The sequence below is a fragment of the Hypoxylon fragiforme genome, assembly GCF_022984875.1.
Source record: "Hypoxylon fragiforme strain CBS 206.31 chromosome Unknown GGS25scaffold_2, whole genome shotgun sequence".
Taxonomy (NCBI): Eukaryota; Fungi; Ascomycota; class Sordariomycetes; order Xylariales; family Hypoxylaceae; genus Hypoxylon; species Hypoxylon fragiforme.
Window position 1 is genome coordinate 1,386,272 of NW_026054757.1, and position 15,792 is coordinate 1,402,063.

The window sequence follows — 15,792 nt, forward strand, 5'->3', positions numbered from 1 at the left end:
CGTATTACTTGGTGTAAAAGCTCGATAGGTGGTCGTCAGTATCAAGTAATGGAATCTTTAACCGGTGAAGGGGAGGTCCTAATCGACTCATCGCCTTAAATGACAACCCAATGAGTCTGACAAAGCGGCCATCTTGAATTCTAGGCCCCGGTGATGAAGTAGGTACAACATGTAGGTCTGTATATATCTATTATACCTCCATGCCTACATGTATTGTACCTGATAAGTACCAGACCGTCTAAGTATCTTGGTATGTAGAATGAAGTTCATTGAAGTATTTGTTTCAATGTTTCCGCTCAAATTACTTCGCCTCTTCAATGTTCCCTCCCGCCATCCGTTAGTAATTTATCAGTTATTTTCCAAGATTGCAGATGTGTACATCTCATATTCCGTGAGGTACCAAATGCTACACTGCCACCCAGGACATCTGGAATTTCGGAACCCTTAATTGCCCCTCATCTCGTCAGCCTTTGACTTTCTCCATAGTAACATATGGAGATCTTTCACAAACAATTTTGTCTATATTCGCCTCATGCCATTCGTTTCAAGTGGGATAACAACAACATTGAATACCTACTTTTACCCAGCCTGTTAGCTCATGAGACTTACGATCCATTTTCTTAACCGAATCGGGGAAACTTTTCAATCTACCTACCGAGTTCCAATCGACTACCTACCTAGCATGTTGGTTAGCACCAGATCTGGGACTATTGGTTATCACTGGTGTCGCGTGGTCTCTCTTTGCTTGGCGAATGGGGGGGACTCTGTAACATAGTGCAAATGAAGAATCTCTTGACAAAAGAAAACATTGAATGGAGAGCCATGATTTGAAAATGCCCGTCGATGGATAGTATTGGATACATCATGTAGATACTAACTACTAGTACAGATGTATTTCATACATATATGTAAGGTAATATTAGGTACATGTCGATGCAGTATATCTGTACCTAGTATCTATCCTGTATCCATATATGCCTACATACATAATATGTATGCCAGTCATCAGTCTCTCCAAGATAAGAGAAGTCGTTGGTCCACTTACACCTCGACACGGAGCTCTCCACTCGAGCTGGCAATACATATATAATATTCACGTGAAACGTGAACGGAACATTCGTATTTTACAATATCCCTCGTTTCTACCCGATCTTGATCAATTTTGTTCCTTGTTCTGGAGGATAACAGCTCAATCTTGTTGGGTGTGGTATTAGGTAGGTAGGCATGTGCTGTATTGGGTTGTATTGCCTCATATCAGAATACCAGGATGCATACCTACATAGTACATACTGTAGTATGTGTATAGGTGGAGTATGTAGTATGAGCTTCAATATTCATATTGATGTAGGTAAGTTCGGTCCATGCCTACAGTTACATGTACATACATCATGTATAGTAGATACATTACCTAGTAGTTAACTACATGTATGTATAAAAAATTGAAGGTCACAGGCCAATGCCCAAACCCCGGTGTCTGCGAGGGTGAAAGAGGTAAGCTGCATGTGCGACAGGACCCTTCAGGTACGATTGGACTAACCCCACCCAGAATAGCTACGTAGTACCTAGTACTACTACTACTACACATTACATGCATACCTAGTACTAGGGTCCATATGTTGTGTAGATACTAAGTTAAGCGTCTCAACTTACTAACTTAGACTTCATTACGCTCCATATGTATATCAATGTGTACAGATGGCAGATGTAGGTAGCAAGTTCCGGTTTAAATATATATTGACTGGCAATGACTGCTAGTTTCCATGTACGTACATTAACCTGATTAGAAACCCCACAACTTTACCTTCATTTCTAACATGCTAAATGCGGAGCCTAGATTCTCCAACGTCTAAAGCTTGAATGGGCTTCATCGTTGCAGCCCAATTGAAATTGAAAAACAAGTACTTACTATATACATATATACGCTAGTACCTTTTGTAATATCAATGATGTATCTACTACATGTAGTACATAACTACATAGTACCTTGTACTGAAGGGGTGGGACAAGAAAGAAACGTTTGAAAACCTTAAATCGGTTTGCTGCGTCTCCCGAGGTCGAGGTCACCGTCCCAGTCCCTCGTTTTTCTTTCTCGTCCCAATTCTCCATCCAAAGGCATTAGTCTCAACCGTCGCCTATTGAGATCTGGTAAGGCCTATCACGCGGCTCAATAATACCATACTAGCGCAAGTACCGGCCACATCTGCCCCTCATATGCAATCTTCTTCATCGCTTTGAGTGGCAACAGCGACGGCCTTTGCCCTTCCAGACACTTATCATTCATGTGGTTCCGCTACCTTTGTCCGGGCAAATTGGCCGAGTCTTGTTCTTTTGAATATCCAACCTCAACTTCATAGCTGCTGCAGAATTGGCAAACGAATCATCGCAATAGTACCGGTCTACGCCAGTAGCTTCGTTGGTATTGAAAATTAGTATCCTTATTCCTACGCGAGACCATGAGCTTAGGCTGGGACCGAATACTACAACCTAACTTCATTAAGCTTCGTGGACTAAAGAGGACGTCCGGGAGTACCAAAGCACAGGCCAAATCATTTGTCGGGCGAATAACAAACTGAGCTAACCATTACGACGACTACGACGACTACTACTTTGCTTTGATCCATTTGTATACCGCCCCAGACTACTTTATCGCGATATCGAACGGGAATAAATAGAGTTAACACATCCCTTTTTCACGAAGGAAGGAAGGGGCAGCATAGACCAATGGCCGACGAAACCGGCCAATCAGACGGTCAGGCGTCAGAAATAGACCGGGAGCGGGACGACGGGAAGATGACGCCTACCTCCCCCCCTCCACCACCTATTCCCTCGACAGACCCGAAACTAGTATGGCAAGCTCGGACACCGCCTCCGTTGCATACCGCCCCGAGTCCGTCCTCGCACGACCTCTTCAAACTCTCACCCATCGCCGCTCTTAAGCTCCTTTGCGCCGGTGTCGAATCGCTCGTTCGCATGACAGGCGATATACCTCCAACACCCCCGCCCACGAGCCCTACGCTCCCCAATATGCGCAGTATGCAACGAGAGAAGGCGGAAATTGTTCGGTCTTACTCAGAAAAAAGTTTGGCGCGACTCCGAGAACAGAGTGAGGCTAAGGATCGGGCCCAAGTCCAATCCCAATCCCAATCCCAGACTCAGGCCAGTCCCAGTCAGCTTATCGATGGTGTCCACCTTCGCCAACCATCAGCCCCTTCGCCACCGAAAAACAGTCCCGAGCCCTACATAGTCATCGGCGCCAACTCGCAACCCCTTAACCTGCAGCATAGTGCTATTACGCGGAAGTTTTTTAGCAAAAAACCTCCACCAATTAGTATTGAGGATTATCTCCTGCGAATACATCGGTTCTGCCCGATGTCTACAGCTGTATACCTGGCTACGTCGTTCTACATATTCCGGCTGGCTGTCGAGGAGCGAGCAATAGCCGTCACGAAGAGAAACTGTCACCGCCTGCTCTTAGCTGGCTTGCGAGTAGCAATGAAGGCACTGGAAGATCTGAGTTATCCGCACGCTAAGATCGCCAAGGTTGGTGGGGTGAGCGAAGTTGAACTGGCAAGATTAGAAATCAGCTTCTGCTTCTTGACTGGGTTCGAACTGGTCATCAGGGAGGAAACGCTCCGGGCTCACTGGGAGGCATTGAAGCAAAACAACGGTTTAGTCGGCAAGTCGGGCGTCGCAATGGGTGATGCGATACCGAAGTTAAACCTCAACCTACCACCGAAGAGGAATATCAAAATTTCACTTGACTGATTTTCCTCGAACACTTAGTAGCTTTGCTATATCCATATCAATAATCATACAGGGGGCTAGCGTAACTGGGAAGTCACAGCTGTACATGTCGATTAAGGATACTAGGCCCCCGCGATTCAACCCCGAGCTATAGGCTAATTGTCTACATTGAGATCTAGATCTAGACGCTAGATGTAGGAGAAGTAAGAAAGTTAACGAAGGGACACTACACGGGCTTTGGGGGCTTAGATGGCCAGATATGCGTTGTTTTCATAAGCATAAAGACATGTCGAAAGCATTCAGGAACGGATTCATACCTACGTAATGCAATACCCAAAACTCAGTCTGTGAATTATATTCACATACCTAGTACTTAGCCCCGCAGCTACGGATAAAGCCGTCCAACCTAACAAACTAAATAGGAAGGCCAATAGCTTGTTTTCTGTAATATGATTGGCTGATTATCATTCATTCTGGCCGTTGTCCGGCCGTCACGTCACCTTCCACCTTGGTATCTACCTAGGTACACTATCTACATATGTAGGGTATCTACTATCTACTTAGTACTAATATCTACCTGCTATATGTAGTACAGTTCATGTACATTCTTAACAGGTGTCCTATAATATGAGGATATGATACTGGCGTTGCCTATTAGATGCAGATCTTGCATTACTAGGACATTTGTCTCATCGTATTCATTCGGACCCTATTCTACATTGTCATATCTTAGGAAAGCTACCCCGCATCCATATTGCGCAGCCATTTCCCATCGCAAATATAATTCAAGCATATTCTCAACAAGACCGACATCGACGACAACAAAATCCATCATGTCTAAAGCTCAAATCGATGTCGAGGCCATATTGAGGGGCAAGTACCCTGCTAAAGCCCATGCAAAGCGTGTGGTGGAGTACATAAAGTCCAAGATTCCAGACGCGACAGGAGTGTTATATCTAGAAGGCCGTGCGGATAAACTGCTGGAAGACAGTGATGAGCCAATTCCCTTTCGGTAACTTCCTTCCGCCATACAATCTCCATCGATGCATATCACTAATGGTGCTAAAATCAATTGTGTAGACAACGGAGGGCATTCATGTATCTAACGGGCGTGGATGTTGCCGACTGCTTCCTAGTATACGATATCGCAACCGAACACTCAACCCTCTTCATTCCTCCGGTAGACCCGGACTCTGTCATCTGGTCCGGACTGCCACTCTCCCCGCAAGAAGCCCTGACAAAGTACGACGTCGATGCCGTCCTCCCCTCTACCGAGCTCAACCCGACCTTAGCTAGACTGGGAAGTGCGCCCAAGTCTACCGTTTTCGCCATCGCGGATCGTGTCGCGGACGCTGTCACCTTTCTCGAGTTCACCAACAAAGACTTCACCGTCCTAGGGGAAGCTATTGAGGAGTGTCGCGTGATCAAGGACGAGTACGAGATCGCCCTTATTAAGAAGGCCAACGAGATCAGTGGCGCTGCGCACAAGGCTGTATTGCAAAGCGTAAAAAAGGCGAAGAATGAATATGAGCTCGAGGGTGTCTTTATTGGTACTAGCATCAGCCAGGGGGCCAAAAAGCAGGCATACCCGAGCATAGTTGCCAGCGGGCGCGCGGCAGCTACTTTGCATTATGTGCATAATGATAAGGATCTTGCTGGCAAGCAGCTATTGCTACTGGACGCTGGTGCGGAGTGGGACTGTTACGCTGCTGATATAGTATGGGTTTGCCCCTTTTTATCGATACTCCTACCCCCTATTTCTATTCTCTCGTCGGAGAATCGAACATGCAAGCTAATAAAGCCACAGACGAGAACATTCCCCATCTCTGGCAAATTTACGGAAGAGTCTCGTGCCATATACGAGATAGTCCTGCAGATGCAGACGGACTGCATAGCCATGCTGAAAGAAGGCGTATCGTGGGATGAAGTGCACCTACAAGCACACAGGATCGCCATTGACGGTTTACTATCCCTGGGTGTCTTGAAGGGCGACCGAAAGGAGATTCTCGAGGCCCGGACGAGCACGGCGTTTCTGCCTCATGGTCTAGGCCACTATCTCGGAATGGACACCCACGATACCGGCGGACACCCCAACTATGAAGACCCGGACCCGATATTTAGGTACCTGCGGGTGCGGTTGAATCTGCCTGCGGGGAGTGTTATTACGGTGGAGCCTGGTGTGAGTATTTCTCTTTTTCTTGTATTATGATCGTTGAGTAAGGATGATGCTGACGAAATGAAATGAACAGATCTACTTCTGCGAGTACATCATCAAGCCCTACCTCAAGGACCCCAAACACTCCAAGTTCATTGACGAGAAGGTGCTGGACAAGTACTGGGACGTCGGCGGTGTCAGGTGAGTTTATTATATCAAATGAGTCCTAGTTGAGGTGACTAACTTGAGTGCTTGCAGAATCGAGGACAACTTACTTATCACGAAGGACGGCTCGATCAACTTGACGGAGGCGGTCAAGGATCCTGATGAGTTGGAAAAGATTATTGCTAGTAGTTGAGGGGTTCTGGGTGTAGAAGGGGACAAACTGTCCTGGGTAGTTACGAGATACCGACCTATCTAGGTTTTGAGATACCATTGATACACCAGGCGTAGAAGAAATCTACAATTTCAAATGGCTAGCTTAAGCCTGTCGTGGTCTATTAAACATCAAGAATACCTAAGTTCACAACCCGACCCTGACTGTTGTATTCCATAGGGACTTAGATTCATGATTTGAAGCACATAAGTTTTACCTAGATAAACCATGAGAGACTGCACCCTGAAGGTCTCACGTAGCTGTAGTTTCGGATATGTACCTACATGGATAGAAAAAAAGGCATTAGGAACGGATAGCGACAGCTCGCTGTATGACGCCGTGGCTGATAGAAAAAGCAAACAAGATAGCAAGGAAAAATATACAGGGGAAAAAAGAAAAGGGGGTGAGTTGTCACGTGGCTTCATGACAGACATGGATTACCTAATATTTCGGTTGAAAAAGGGGGTAGACCCATAACCTTCGGGGTGTAAATTCTAAATTCTAATCGTGTATCTCAACCATTGAAGGCGGATGTTGTACTCCTGGATATCATAAATTCATGGACGGGATAGGTAGGTACCTAGGTAAAGAGTCTGCGAAAACACCTAGAGGTGAACTGATAATATTAAGTAATACAGCCTCGTCGGAGTTGATACCGTCGTTGTGGTGACTCAGAAGGCTGTCCTCAGACAAAACCCGGGAAGAGGTCTATTTGGAACTGCAATGGGCGGTTTGCCTACGTACCCACCTCCCCTCCAACACAAAATCTGTGTCCATGAATCATAGATCGGAAATCTGTGTCCATGAATCATAGATCGGAAACATTTCTGCAGCTCGCGTATGTTAGGGAATGGATCTTCACCAGACGGCGCCCTGGGCACCAACCACGTGAGACTCAACTGACCGGTGCTTACCTCCCTCCAAGCACTAGCGGCAGCCTTGTTGCGCCCTGTAATCAAAAGCGCTGGTGATCATATTCTCTCCTCTGTTAACTGTGGCTGGAATATGAGCAAACACCGACAAAGGTAGGTACCTAATCACCGATGTACGTAAGCATATTTGCACTTTTGGCTTTCGGGGGATTCTCCTTTTAGAGAAATTGAGGCGCATCGAACGTGTCACCTCGACAAGGACAAGGAGCATTGACTGCCTAGGGCTAGGTAGATATGTAAGTCATAAGATTGTCGAATATGCAATTCTATGTATATAGAGTGATAATATGAAGACATTGGATCTAGATATATTTGGAGGCTGTGGTAGCTCGGATCCTCTTGTACTCTCAGTATTTGCCTGTTTCACTGCACCATTTCTTCCTCTTGATTCATCCCCACGCAACGCATGAATTATGGCGGAAATCGAGATAAGCTGCGAAACTTGTGGGAAAACGGTAGGCGTGACCTTCTGCGAAGGATGCAACGACTACTACTGCGACGACTGCTGGCCGTCCCGTCGGGCACACCGGATGAACACTGTTGGGCCGACGGGAATACCGCACAACAAGCTGGACCCGAAGATTGTCAAGAAGGTCCAAGAGTGGATGGCGGAACCGGAAGACGAGAACGAAGAGCAGAAGCAGCATCAGTTGGATGAGGAGACCATCTGGTTCGGCCTGAGCAATGATAAGGAGGGTGACCCTATTCTTGCCGAATACAGGCGAGTGGCTATCCTCATGATGGAGACGTCGGAGGGAGCCCCCCAAACACGGTATCCAGGACTCGTGTCGTTTGTTGGTCAGACAAGTATGTCAAGTGCCGTGTTGTCACTGGAACAAGTTCGTTGATAATAACTAATCTCCAATCCAGGTGCCGGAAAGAGCACTCTTATCCGACTTCTAATCGGCGGGAATACCTATGACACGGAAGACAAAGAATCGCCAGCCATGTCACTCCCAGTAATCGGGCGCAGCGAACAGGGACTCGCCACATCTGCCGACGTTCATCTCTACGCAGACCTCAGCACCTGCAAAAGCGTACGTCCGATCTTGTTTGCCGACTGCGAAGGATTCGAGGGCGGAGAACGCGACCCAACCGCCCAGGTTGTCTTGGACAGCGGGCAAGGCAGTTCTTGGGACCCGCAAGCTATAACCGCCAACGGGAAAGGTCCGTTGTCGAGAATTGTTTATGCTACCAAGAGAGCTCTGCGTTGGGCATCGAGAAATGCGGCGGACCACGAGAAGACGGCGAAACGGCAATTTGCCGTGTCAGAAATGTACCCGAGGATCTTCCACGCATTCTCTGATGTGATCGTCTTTGTGCTGAACAATCCCAAGTAAGTGTCTCCCTCTTTTTCTTCTAAGGGGTAGGTAGCATGGTTGTGATCATAGGTACCCTGACCAGTTCCTAGTACGATGGAGGATGTTGCAGAAAAGCTACTTCTCTGGGCGCATTCAAACCACTCTGCCTCCATCAACCTCCCCAGCAAGCCTCACGCGGTGATCGCGTTGAACAAATCTACCATCTCGAGCTCGGACGACAAATGGAGCCGGCACAGGGCGACGGAGGATTTCCTCAAGTCAATGGATGCCCAGATCTCGAAGAACAAGACGTTTGCGGCGTACGCACAAAGGTGGGCGAAGCAGGGCCTGACGATCACCACTATGCAAGAGCTCTTCGAGTGCTACTACTCCAGTATCCATGTCGTGAGGCTTCCGGAGAAGAGCAGGTACGAGCTGCTCGACAAGCAACGGGATGTTCTCCGCGAGGTCATAGATGACTGTTGCGTAAAGTCTTTCCGAAAGAAAAAGGGCCTCAAGATGCTCCCTGATGTCGACCAGTTCCAGATGTACTTGTCACTGGCATTCGACCACTTCTCAGAGACCTTGTCGAAGCCATTCGACTATGTGAAGGCTTCGTTGAAGCTGCGCCCTCCGCCAGAGACCTTGGCGGACAATCTTATGGAGTTCCTTCTCATGGTTTCTGAGAAACGAGAGCTGAGGAGGGACATTGAAGCACTTTTCTTGATGGTAACTGATGTAGTTGCGTCTTGTATCATGCTCGATTCAGCACGGAAAAGGCATTTTGGTTAGCAATTCCCCACTCCCTTTTCTTCTTCTCTATTGTGACGGTTAAGAAAATTCAACAATACTAACCTTCAACATCTCAGGAGGTCCACAAGAATGGTTTGGGACAACGACCCCTCGAATCTTGGCACAGGACACACCGTATCCGACAACGTCACCCATGAAGCAAGAGGGGGAGTCGTACAAGAGCCTGTGCAAATACATGATGCAAGAGTATTTCGAAACCCAGTTCTGCTGCACATTCAACATCCCGGCCCAGGCCCATCTGCTCCAGCCGGGCTTCCAGTGCGAGCTGTCGTATCGGACACACGATCAGTTCCACAGACAGACGATGACCATGGGCTTCGTCAGGGACGTGCCCGGCCGATTCCTCAGCAACAACTTCAACCGCCGAGACTTCGCCTGGGAGGAGAAGATCCGGCTGAAGCTCATCGAGATGCACCAGAGCGCCGAGTGGAAGGACGGTGCTTCGGGCGAGATAAGAGCACAGACACACGGGCGGAATCTTCGCCGCTTCTACGCCCCCCTGTTGGAACTGGGTCTCTTTAGCAACTCGATCTGCCTCGCTTGCTTGTTCAACCCGGCCCAACACCCGCTTAGCTGCGGCCACCTCGTGTGCGTTGACTGCGCGATGGATTTTGGTAGGCTGGAGGGTGGGATCCGGATCGTGGTGGAAAACTGCCCGTTGAGTGGCGGGTCGGGACTATGTAATAAGGTGTTGGCGATGCAAAGCTCGCCCACTATCATTCAGCTCGAACCGGCATACTCTGGGCTAAGGGTGCTGACACTTGATGGGTAACTACTACTTCCTTTTTTTTCTTTTTCTTCTTGACGATAATGGAGCTGACTATGTAACAGGGGAGGAGTACGGGGGATTGTTGAACTTACCGTGCTGAAAGCGATCGAGGATCGGATAGGTGTCCCTCTCCAGCGATTTTTCGATCTAGTAGTTGGAACGAGGTAAGCCATTATGCCATCCATTACCTACCTGATAGCTTTGGGATGCTAAGGCAATTATAGTACCGGTGGGATTATCTCGCTAGGCTTTGGCCATAGACAATGGTCCATCGAGGAATGCATCGAGAAGTTCCAAACCCTTGTCTTCGACGCGTTCAAGCCGCGCAGGGCACAGAAATACTCCGGCATCAAGCATATAGAGATGCTCATCAAGAAGAGCAGATACGAGACTAAGCCACTAATACAAGCTCTCCAAGGCGCGTTGGGTACCGGCAGGCTATTCGGCTCCTACGAGGCCCCCGAAAATCGACCGTTGAAAGTCGCCGTCATCGCAACGTCCGAGGCTGGGACTAAGCCATACGTACTATCCAACTACAACGTTCGGAGGGGTGTACCAAGTCCGACTAGACATGGACCTACGTTGGAATATACTAGATTCCGGCCTTCGAACCCAGAAGATGAGCTACAAATCTGGGAAGCGTAAGTGTCCTCACGAAAGAAAAAAAAAAGGGGCCAGGAATGGTTGACACACCTACCTACCCAGGCACCTAGTTCTAACATAACATACAGGGGCCAAGCAACATCCGCGGCGCCGGGCTACTTCAAGCCCTTCAGCAGCACGAACTCGCAGTTCATGGACGGCGCCCTGCTGCACAACAACCCGATCGAGATCGCCGCCGAGGAGGCGCGCAGCATCGCGCTCGGCCGCAACCTCAGCCCGACGCCCGACATCGTGCTCTCGCTCGGCACGGGCCTGCAGAACAAGTACCGGCACCAGGGCGACGACAACAACATCTCCTCGCGCACCCTCAAGGTCGTCGGCAAGGTGCGCCCCGCGCAGCTCAAGGTCCCCTTCTTCAAGATCCTCTTCACCCTCGTCAAGAACCAGATCGAGCAGAACCTCGACGCCGAGCGCCGCTGGGACATGTGGTACCAGCAGGCGGCCGAAGGTAGCAGCGGCAGCGGCAGCGGCAGCCTCGCCGACCGCGCGTACCGCGTCAACCCGGACCTCGGCATGGCGCCCCCGCTCATGGACGACGCGAGCAAGGTCACGTTCATGCTGCAGACGGTGACGGGGTGGGCCGAGACGAACGCGGCGGCGAAGCAGGACATCACGCGCATCGCGTGCGCGCTCGTCGCGAGCTCCTTCTACTTCGAGCGCAGGGGCGGGGGCGGGCCCGGCAAGAAGCGCGCGTCGCCGCTGAGCCTGAGCGGCGTCGTCAGGTGCCGCCTGTCCCGCGCCGACGAGATCCAGGCGCTGGGGAGGTTCCTGGGCTCGGGGGCGCAGCAGCCGGCTGCGCTCGTCGTGCTGGCGAGCGCGGACGGCGCGGGCCAGACCGTGCACATCCCGGTGCGGGAGATGGTCGAGGAGGGCGCGTTTGCGGGCGTCGACGTGGAGGTTGCGGTGCCGCACGCGGAGGCACTCACTCGCATTTCGCTGGTGCTCCCCGGGATTGTGCAGGGACGGCAGGTGTTCGACATCAGCGGGTTTCCGCGGAAGCTGATGAAGTGTGATTTTGCGCAGGCGGCACATCTGACCTAGGGGGAACATATATCCAGTACGCACCCAGGTAGGTAGCTAGGTAGGTAGAAGGCGGGTTTACATCGTTGGATATTATGAGGTACACACACACACACACAGCATGCTGGCATGGTAACATTTGCGGAATGACTTTATGAAGGCACGTCATTTTCATTTGGGAATAGGGGGAAAGGCACATGTGTTCGGCATCGAGGTATATAGTTGGGAAGACGTGCATTTTTACTCTTGTGTTGTGGCACTAAATGTGCTTCATCCTTTAATATACCTAGATAAAGTATACAAGTAATGACATACCCGTTTCTTGAGTTCCAAGGTTGTGAATCATCTTAGGTAGGTTTGCAATCAAAATGCCAACAACACACGAAACCGTTCCTCCTATTCATATAAGACAATACAGATCTCGGGCCAGGGGGTTTCCCCTATACCTATGGATACGAGAAGAAAACTCGCTTCAAACGACCTAGAGTAAATACTGGATACCTACCTAACTAGGCAGAGCAAAGTCTACCCACTAGCTTAAGTACTGCATTGAAAGCCACCCGTCCATAATTCAATGCCCCGAATGTTCATGTTCTAGCACCCCGGCTGTGTACAATACCATCCTACGAACCTCCGCAACTAGAGGTAGGTACCTAGGGGCCTGATAATAGACGTCACAAGTTTGAGTAGTAGTGTACATTCTAAGTAAGCTTTCGTTACCCCTACGTACCTAATCATTGAACACCAGCTTTCTTGACAACAGGTTTTCGTCCAGAAGCCACCTCCCTCCCAACCACGTGTTCATCAGCCACTGACGGTCATCAAGCATAAAAAAACCAAAAAAAAACAACAAGCAATTCCATCATACCTCCTCCACCGCCACGCTCTCATACCCACCCCTCCTGCGCCCACTGCCACCGGAAAGACCGAAACTCATAGCGGCAGGGCTCTCGTATATATCGGTGTAGTTGATCTTCTCGCCGCCGAGGATCGCGTCGCCCGTCTCCCTGCGTCCAAATATAGGCGCTGGGTCGCACCAGAAATCGCGGCAGTTTTGCACCAGGCCCTTGTTGTACGGGTTTCGTTTCTTTTGTGTCTTCTTGCCGGTGGCGGCGCTGCGGCCCGTAGCCGTCTCGATAAACGTATCTACGCCTAGTAGCTGACCCCATTGTTTTAAGAAGCCCTTCTTGTGTTGGTGCCCCCCCTTTCTGGTGCCTAGCGGGTCCGCAGCAGCAGACGCAGGCGCGGCATCGGGGTGGTTGGGATCCAGAGGCGCTCCAGTACTAGTGAATGCTGATCCGAGAGAAGAGGCCGAACCGTCCTGGATACCATACATGTTTTCGTAAGTTGTCATGGCACGTGCGACTTGCACAAATTGCACGAAGATAAGCATGCCGACCCACGTAAGCTGCAACGTGGTCCATAAACCTAAAAGCATGGTATATGAGTCGACGTTGAAGACTTTACAGATGGGCTCTGCTAAAAGGAGACAATCATCGTCGTCCGATTTGGGCAATTCGGAAAAGTAGTGATAAAGCAACCAATCGAAGGCAACAATGCCGAAGACTAAGTTGACCAAGTAGAGAAAAAAGTGCCTATGGTTGTTTACGCCAACACAATTGTTGACCCAAGGACAGTGGCTATCTCGTGTTAGTGATTCCAGTAATACGACAAGAGATATGGACTACAACTTACTGGTCATGTTTTGCTACACATCGCTGGCATCGGCGGCAATGCTTGCTCCTTAGAGGGGTTCGAATCATGCAAGTGACGCAAAAGTTGGATTCATCAAACTTCCACAAACTTAACAACTCATCAATCACGGCTTTTTGCTCCGCAATTCCATTGAGCTTTGGAACGTAGCCGGGATCAAAAACCATGCAAGCCGCATAGAAATAGCCCGTGAGACCGTAAAATAGGAGAAACCCAAAATTTAGCAAGGGGTGATCCGAGAAGGTGGCTAAGACAGTTTAGTTTATGTTCTCTAAGTGTATGCCAGCGTACCTAGGAAACTTACCAGGAAGTACAACCGTAATCCAGCGTAAGCCCGCCAGAAAGAGTGACGCCGCGAATATACCAGCTAACCAAGGCTGTGACAGATTAGCATATTATTATCTTCGTGTAACCTAAGACCACATACCGTTTTATGTAAATGTCTCATATCTGGAGGCGCAAATTCGAGCAGTTGATTCGTAATCCACTGAAAACCGAACCCAACCGCCAACGATATTGGCACGGATAAGAGAAGAGGGAGATGACTAAAGATCATCAACTCCATAAACAATAGCGGAATGGGTAGCAGAAACAAGAATTTGTTCATGAACCCTCGCTTATCCTTGAGAAAGAAGGACGCCCCAGGCCACCAAGGTGTAATAGCCTGCGCATCTTCATCATAGCCGCACTCTTTTAAAGCTCTGTGCCATGCATTGAGAGTATTGAGCTCTTTAGCCGTTGTTGCGGGGGTCTTTCCTGTCTCCGTCTTCGCAAAACGGTCAGAACCGTACTCTAGAAGCTTCAATACACATAGCGGCGACCCCTTCACCAACGCCCAGTGCAGCGCCGTAAAACCCTGCTCGTCGGTCGCATGAACACTTGCGCCCCATCGTAAAAAGAGGTCCACGCACTGGGGAAAGCCCTTATATGCCGCCCACATCAGACTGGTGTGTCCATAAGCATCAGCTACGTCGACGGGGATGCCCTGGTGTAATAACAAGACTACCAACAAAACGTTTCCGCTAAAAGTCGAGATATGTAGGGTATTGTAGCCTTGGGCATCGCTTATGAGGGGGTCGGCGCCACGTTGAAGGAGGAGATTCACCGTATAATAATTGGATCGTTGGGCCGCCCATTGTAACGGCGTTGCGACACTCTCACCACCCTTTTTATTGATGTCGGCGCCTTTTTCGATAAGAAATTTAGCCATAGCATACTGATTGTTGATAGCGGCCCACTAGATAAACCTGTTAGCAACATAACCTCCAAGTTATTTGACAAGTTTGATCGGCGCATACATGGAGCGGCGTGATCCCCTCATCATCTGTATATGTGGCGTCGTAGTCGGAGGACTCAAAAAGCTTCTCCATTGCTGCTATATCTCCCACTCTTGCAATTTGCATAATATCGGGCTCGGACGACGTTGTGTCGCCGCCTGGGAGGTTGCCCATCTCCAAATCTTGCGAGTTTAGTTTCGGGGCAGCCGCCGTGCCTTTGGAGGATAATTGTATGGGAGCACCGGCCGTACTCGAGTTCGATATCGAAGCTTGAGACATGATGTCGGTTTCTAGAAATGTAGTTTAAGAATGACAAAGGGAGCTGTGAATTTAAAAGGAAGAGTTCACGGATCCAACGGCAGGATTGGGAGTTGCGGTTAGAGTGATTAGGTATCACGGCTGGCCGCCAATAAGCATCGTTTGGGTGTTGTAAGTGGCTTTTGAAGGAGCCAAGGGTAATGAAGGTATTTAAAAATGAACTTCGTCCCAATCCAAGTCGTTTTTATGCGCAACGCAATTAGATTAAGGAATTAGTGACGCGACGCTCGTCTGAAGTTTGGAATAAAAGAAAAGAGAAATAGGTAAATGTTTTGTTGAAGTTGGTTGTAACAGGCCTCGCCCCCAGATCGTCATTAACGATTGTTCGGGTGTTTCATCAACGAATATGCCCATGGGTTGGTCAGCTACTGGTCAAGCTGGATCCTAATCATCAATTCGGTCAGCATCGAGTTAAACTTCCAGATAACAAAGGTCAACGGTAGAAATTGCGGCTGCGCGCGCGGGTACGTAAAACTTAGAGCTAAGCCACGCTCCCCTTGTTAGTAAGTTGTTACCTTATTAGTAGTTAGGACTTACATAGGACTCTGTACTAGGTACCTAGGGGCTTAGGTAGTAGCACTACTAGGTACTAAGCAGTGAGACTAGCCGCACGATATGAGGTTTTGATTGGCTAGATATTCCCCGGAATCAGGGCTGTCAGAAATCAGGATAGGTACCTACAAGTTGTAACTCACCCGGTACTACGGCACC

At 49.2% G+C, this 15,792-nt stretch overlaps 4 protein-coding genes across 4 annotated transcripts; 3 read left to right on the top strand and 1 right to left on the bottom strand.

The window, feature by feature from the left end:
• Window positions 1-2,413: 2,413 nt before the first annotated feature.
• GGS25DRAFT_116793 (cyclin-domain-containing protein) lies at window positions 2,414-4,302 on the top strand. Its single transcript, XM_049256079.1, has one exon. It carries the CDS (start codon window positions 2,722-2,724, stop codon window positions 3,763-3,765), a length of 1,044 nt encoding a protein of 347 aa, XP_049119929.1. The 5' UTR covers window positions 2,414-2,721; the 3' UTR covers window positions 3,766-4,302.
• GGS25DRAFT_475015 (peptidase M24, structural domain-containing protein) lies at window positions 4,273-6,577 on the top strand. Its single transcript, XM_049259679.1, has 5 exons — window positions 4,273-4,756; window positions 4,825-5,461; window positions 5,552-5,923; window positions 5,994-6,100; window positions 6,158-6,577. The coding sequence occupies exons 1-5, from the start codon at window positions 4,380-4,382 to the stop codon at window positions 6,255-6,257; spliced, it is 1,593 nt and encodes a 530-aa protein (XP_049119930.1). The 5' UTR covers window positions 4,273-4,379; the 3' UTR covers window positions 6,258-6,577.
• An 815-nt stretch (window positions 6,578-7,392) lies between these two features.
• On the top strand, window positions 7,393-12,080 carry GGS25DRAFT_529093 (uncharacterized protein). Its single transcript, XM_049265248.1, has 7 exons — window positions 7,393-8,014; window positions 8,078-8,543; window positions 8,619-9,295; window positions 9,378-10,089; window positions 10,153-10,254; window positions 10,315-10,731; window positions 10,822-12,080. Exons 1-7 carry the CDS (start codon window positions 7,621-7,623, stop codon window positions 11,792-11,794), a joined length of 3,741 nt encoding a protein of 1,246 aa, XP_049119931.1. The 5' UTR covers window positions 7,393-7,620; the 3' UTR covers window positions 11,795-12,080.
• Window positions 12,081-12,087: 7 nt separating this feature from the next.
• Window positions 12,088-15,603, bottom strand: GGS25DRAFT_475021 (ankyrin). The gene is made up of 5 exons (XM_049259680.1): window positions 14,785-15,603; window positions 13,914-14,723; window positions 13,791-13,863; window positions 13,469-13,733; window positions 12,088-13,413 (listed from the first exon to the last, which is right to left on the bottom strand). Exons 1-5 carry the CDS (start codon window positions 15,040-15,042, stop codon window positions 12,636-12,638), a joined length of 2,184 nt encoding a protein of 727 aa, XP_049119932.1. The 5' UTR covers window positions 15,043-15,603; the 3' UTR covers window positions 12,088-12,635.
• Between the last annotated feature and the right edge of the window lie 189 nt (window positions 15,604-15,792).

Coding starts and splice junctions, on each gene's coding strand:
- GGS25DRAFT_116793 (XM_049256079.1), top strand. CDS start 2,722: ATGGCCGACGAAACCGGCCAATCAGACGGTCAGGCGTCAGAAATAGAC.
- GGS25DRAFT_475015 (XM_049259679.1), top strand. CDS start 4,380: ATGATACTGGCGTTGCCTATTAGATGCAGATCTTGCATTACTAGGACA. Junction 4,757..4,824: donor GATGAGCCAATTCCCTTTCG/GTAACTTCCTTC, acceptor TCAATTGTGTAG/ACAACGGAGGGCATTCATGT. Junction 6,101..6,157: donor TGGGACGTCGGCGGTGTCAG/GTGAGTTTATTA, acceptor GAGTGCTTGCAG/AATCGAGGACAACTTACTTA.
- GGS25DRAFT_529093 (XM_049265248.1), top strand. CDS start 7,621: ATGGCGGAAATCGAGATAAGCTGCGAAACTTGTGGGAAAACGGTAGGC. Junction 9,296..9,377: donor AGCACGGAAAAGGCATTTTG/GTTAGCAATTCC, acceptor TCAACATCTCAG/GAGGTCCACAAGAATGGTTT. Junction 10,255..10,314: donor GATCTAGTAGTTGGAACGAG/GTAAGCCATTAT, acceptor AGGCAATTATAG/TACCGGTGGGATTATCTCGC.
- GGS25DRAFT_475021 (XM_049259680.1), bottom strand. CDS start 15,042: ATGTCTCAAGCTTCGATATCGAACTCGAGTACGGCCGGTGCTCCCATA. Junction 13,864..13,913: donor TGAGACATTTACATAAAACG/GTATGTGGTCTT, acceptor AATCTGTCACAG/CCTTGGTTAGCTGGTATATT. Junction 13,734..13,790: donor GATTACGGTTGTACTTCCTG/GTAAGTTTCCTA, acceptor AAACTGTCTTAG/CCACCTTCTCGGATCACCCC.